This window comes from Epinephelus fuscoguttatus, linkage group LG10 (genome assembly GCF_011397635.1).
Source record: "Epinephelus fuscoguttatus linkage group LG10, E.fuscoguttatus.final_Chr_v1".
NCBI classification, from domain to species: Eukaryota; Metazoa; Chordata; class Actinopteri; order Perciformes; family Serranidae; genus Epinephelus; species Epinephelus fuscoguttatus.
The window spans coordinates 31,950,519-31,954,428 of NC_064761.1; the positions used below are offsets into that span (position 1 = coordinate 31,950,519).

At 42.5% G+C, this 3,910-nt stretch overlaps 1 protein-coding gene across 1 annotated transcript; it reads right to left on the reverse strand.

Moving 5' to 3' along the window:
* Nucleotides 1–602: 602 nt before the first annotated feature.
* On the reverse strand, nt 603–2,145 carry foxq2 (forkhead box Q2). The gene is made up of 2 exons (XM_049588659.1): nt 1,660–2,145; nt 603–977 (listed from the first exon to the last, which is right to left on the reverse strand). The coding sequence occupies exons 1-2, from the start codon at nt 2,143–2,145 to the stop codon at nt 603–605; spliced, it is 861 nt and encodes a 286-aa protein (XP_049444616.1).
* Nucleotides 2,146–3,910: the final 1,765 nt, after the last annotated feature.

Here is a 3,910-nt window from a genome sequence, read left to right on the forward strand (position 1 = left end):
CCTCCCGTGGTCCCCCCTCTTTCTGCAGCAGCGGTTGGTTATGGATTACACTGTGTGATAAGCTTCCTATTTCTTGAAACTATTTGGGATTGCTCAGATTATCTGGCCTCGTATCCTTGGGAGTCGGCTTTGGCAAGCCCAATTTTAGTCTCTTAAGGCAGAAGATTTTGCATCCCGACAGCTTTGACTAATTAGCATCTAACACCGGGTGGTGTTGCAGCATTGGGCTCACTTTTAGAACTATCTGCTCGCTCGGGCAATCGCATACACACACACACATTAACACACATTAACACACGCAAATCACAACTGAGGAGTAAAAACATCACAAGGTGTTGAATTCAATATGATTTAATGAGATTATAACAAAACATTGTGAGTTTTTGTTATTCTAAAAACACTGAGAATACAAATAACAGATTCATACATGTCATCATCGAACACCCTAAAATCGCTTTGGTTTGCAGAGTTTAACGTAACATTGTCCACTTTGACGTCAACATCACCTAATGACAAATTCATTAGCAAATAAGACTAAAATCTCTCCTTTACCCAGCAGTAATTCAGGGCCAGATTGTTTGTACGTCAAAAGTACAACACTCTCAGGGTACAGAGGCGTGCAGGCTCGGGTGGAACCCCACTTGTGGCTGCACGCTGGCCCATGGCCAGTAGAGTCTTGGTGCCAGGCAGGACAGAGGGAGCGTTTGGGCTTGGGGGCAGCACCAGTAGGTCGTTCTGTGTGACCGGGCAAAAGCTGGGTGGTAGGGCGAGCTCAGGGAGGAAAGGGGGAGCTGTCCTGCCACCCTGCGTACCCTCCGCCGCGCCCTCCGGCAGTGGTAGTCCCCGTTAGAAAAGTCCTGGAAGTTTGTTGGGTGAATTGCCCAGAAGTGGCCTTTACCATTGTCACTGCGGCCTGCTTTGATGAAGCAGTCATTCAGGGACAAGTTGTGACGCACGCTGTTCCTCCAGTTTTTATCCTGTTGGAGAGAGAAAAACAAAACGGTTAAGCCAGAAACAAACGCTCAACGCTAAGTAAGAGTTAAACAATGGTTGTCCCCAATTGGGAAATTAACATAGGTGGCAGCTAAGTATCACTGATCCTCCTCAGGATGTCACCTTGTCCTGTTGTTGGCAGGATGCACCATAGCGTGTCAAGACCGTATATGATCGCAGTAAGACACAACACCCTGAGTTACCTTTTTAGCACGTCAAACCAGTGATCAAGTTTAATCCACTAGGCTACGTCCAATCTGTTGTTGCACCTGGTAAAGGCAGAGGCGGTTTGCAACCTAGCAACAGGATTACTTTATTTGCGAATTCGCCAACAACAAGATCATCTAGTGTCCCCGCGAGCACCTAATTGCCTAACCACTCAGACAGATTACGTGTGCCAAGTAGGTCGGTTCACTTGTGAAAATGGCTGCCGCATTAATTTTCAGCGACTGAAGAAAATACACGCTCTCGTGATCTGTGTCATGTACGCCTTACAGGATTAATTTCAAAACAGTCCCACAGACACAGATCCCCTGGATCGTAGCTTCACATTATCACCAGACTTTCTGAATTCATCAAGAACTATTGTGTCCTTACAGTGCCATCTTTGTTGATCTCTGCTCGCCGGGTAAACAGAATAACACAAGAACATTGACGTGAACGTACCTTACTCTTGAAGTAAGGGTAGTGGTCCATGATCCACTGGTAGATGTCACACAGCAGCAGTTTCTTCTGCTCTGACGCCAGGATTGCCTTGGAGATAAGCGCGATGTACGACTGGTTGGGTTTGTCCGCAGACTTCTCCGGACTGCTGCTGGTCGACGTGGTGGTGGTGGTGGTGGTGGTGGTCACTTCCTCCGCCCCCTCCTCTTGTTGCACTTCATCCCCCTCCTCTTCTTTGACTTTCCTCTCTTCAGCCTTTGCCTCTGACCTCTGTAGCCGCTTCTCCTGCGCCTCTGAGCGAATCCCCACCTCTTCAGGTTTAGGATTCTGATGATTTAGCATGTTGCTCGCTGTCTGCTCTGCCGTACGACTTCCTGTCGCTTCTTCTTTAGAACCTTTGACTCCTTTATTGAACAGAAGGTAGTCAATAGTGAAGCTCAGTCCCAGCCTTTCTCTGCCGCTGCTGGTGCGGCTGCTCCTGTCCTCCATTGTCATCTCTGAATTGAGATATCTCAGACTCATTACAGAAGTTTAATTGGCTCCAAACTGACTGTTGAGTAAGTATCAGGTGTTAAATGAAAAGTCTGTCCCCCAGAAGTCCTCTCAGATTTCTGTGTTTGAGTTTCACAGCATGGCTGTTTTCTTGGAAAGTGCAGGACCCTTCATAAAGTGAACGCCTCAATGCCCCTCGCCTCTATCGCTCAAGTCTTACTGTTGACAAGATCACAGATAAAGATGAGCCTCTCAACTGTTGTTAACCTTGACGCGCTCACGAGCGACACACTCTCAACCTGTGGAACTGACGTCAGCCTGTGAGATTAAACACAGCTAATTTGTACAGTAACAAATTTTGTTGAAAAGTTTTTGCCTCTCTGATAAACCTGACAATCAAATCCACTTTTTCAGAATCCAGCTGCCTTTTTTGCTCCTGAAACAAAGAGTTGTGCTTCACGGTTGCGAAGGTGTCTCTATTTATATGACTGTGAATTTATCCCTCACAGAAAGGGGCAAAGAAGGCACAGGGGTGGTCCAAGTGGGGGGTCTCAATTGAGACGGATTATTTTTATTAACCCAAGCAAATCTTTGTAATTACGGGAGATTAAACACTCAAGATTTAGTAAGACGTGGTGTGCAGAGGATGGATGCTGCACAATCAAAGGCCTTTTAGATGCCACTGTTATCCTGTTAAAGTTGTTTTGTCCATGGGGATGCTGTCCGAAGAATTACTTCAATTACCATAGAGCAGTAATTAATGGGTCAATGTTTAATGTTTTGGAGACAAAACACAGTCAAGTCTCCTTTTCTGGAGAGAGCACAAATGTACTACGCAGCCACTGATAAGCAACAGAACAGTACACGACTGAAAAATCAAACTCACTTGTTTTTAATTTGTGTATCCTGTGACCTTTATTCCAATGCATAGCAACTATTATTATACTTATATGTTATTAGCCAGTGGAGATGTTTAAGATTTCATCTATAAAACAGTGAGTGAGGTCAGCAAATGCAATCCTAGATATCTTTTAAGATCCATCTCAAAGATCAAAACTGAAATACTCTGCACTTGAAATTGTATTGTATTATTTTATAATCTTTAATTGTGTAATAAATATTTTACCGGCTAATTATGGTTTATTTTCAGACCGAACATTTCGTTCAATTTGAGGGAACTGTTATTGACTACTGGTCTCTATAATGTGTGAGGACCCTACTACTGATTTTTCTTTGTGTTTAATTAAACTTTACTTCTGAAGTTTCATCATTTGTGCTTTAATAGTGATTATGTTTTAATACCAATGATGAATTCATGTCGCAGTTTTTAATTCTATGGTTTTTAGCTGGATTACAGTAGTCTAGTTTAGTTGAGTCTAGTTTATTAGCACATACATGTATAGAAAGTGCAGGAAAAAGAAATTAAAAGTTGAAATATTGTGCAGGAGAGGTTAGAAGCCTCCCCTATTGAATAACATACATAAAAGAAAAAGATAAAATGAAGGTTCCATAATTGACGTTCCAGAGTTCCAGACTAAGAAGTAACACAAAATTCTAAACTGAGGATGTTTTGTTTTATTGTGGATTTTTACTTGTTAAATATGATAATTTGTACTTTGATTGTGACAATGTTTTAATGCCAACAATGAATTTACACCACAGTTTTTGTAAAGGGTTATAGCTGAAATACAGTAGAATAGTTATGTTATAATATACATGTGAAACACACTGTGAATTATACTTTTAAATGTTGACATGTCAT

What these genes read in the sequence shown, in the direction of transcription:
- foxq2 (XM_049588659.1), bottom strand. Translation starts at nt 2,145, where the DNA reads ATGGAGGACAGGAGCAGCCGCACCAGCAGCGGCAGAGAAAGGCTGGGA. An exon ending in ACCCTTACTTCAAGAGTAAG is followed by an intron (nt 978 to 1,659) that starts GTACGTTCACGT and finishes TCTCTCCAACAG; the next exon opens with GATAAAAACTGGAGGAACAG.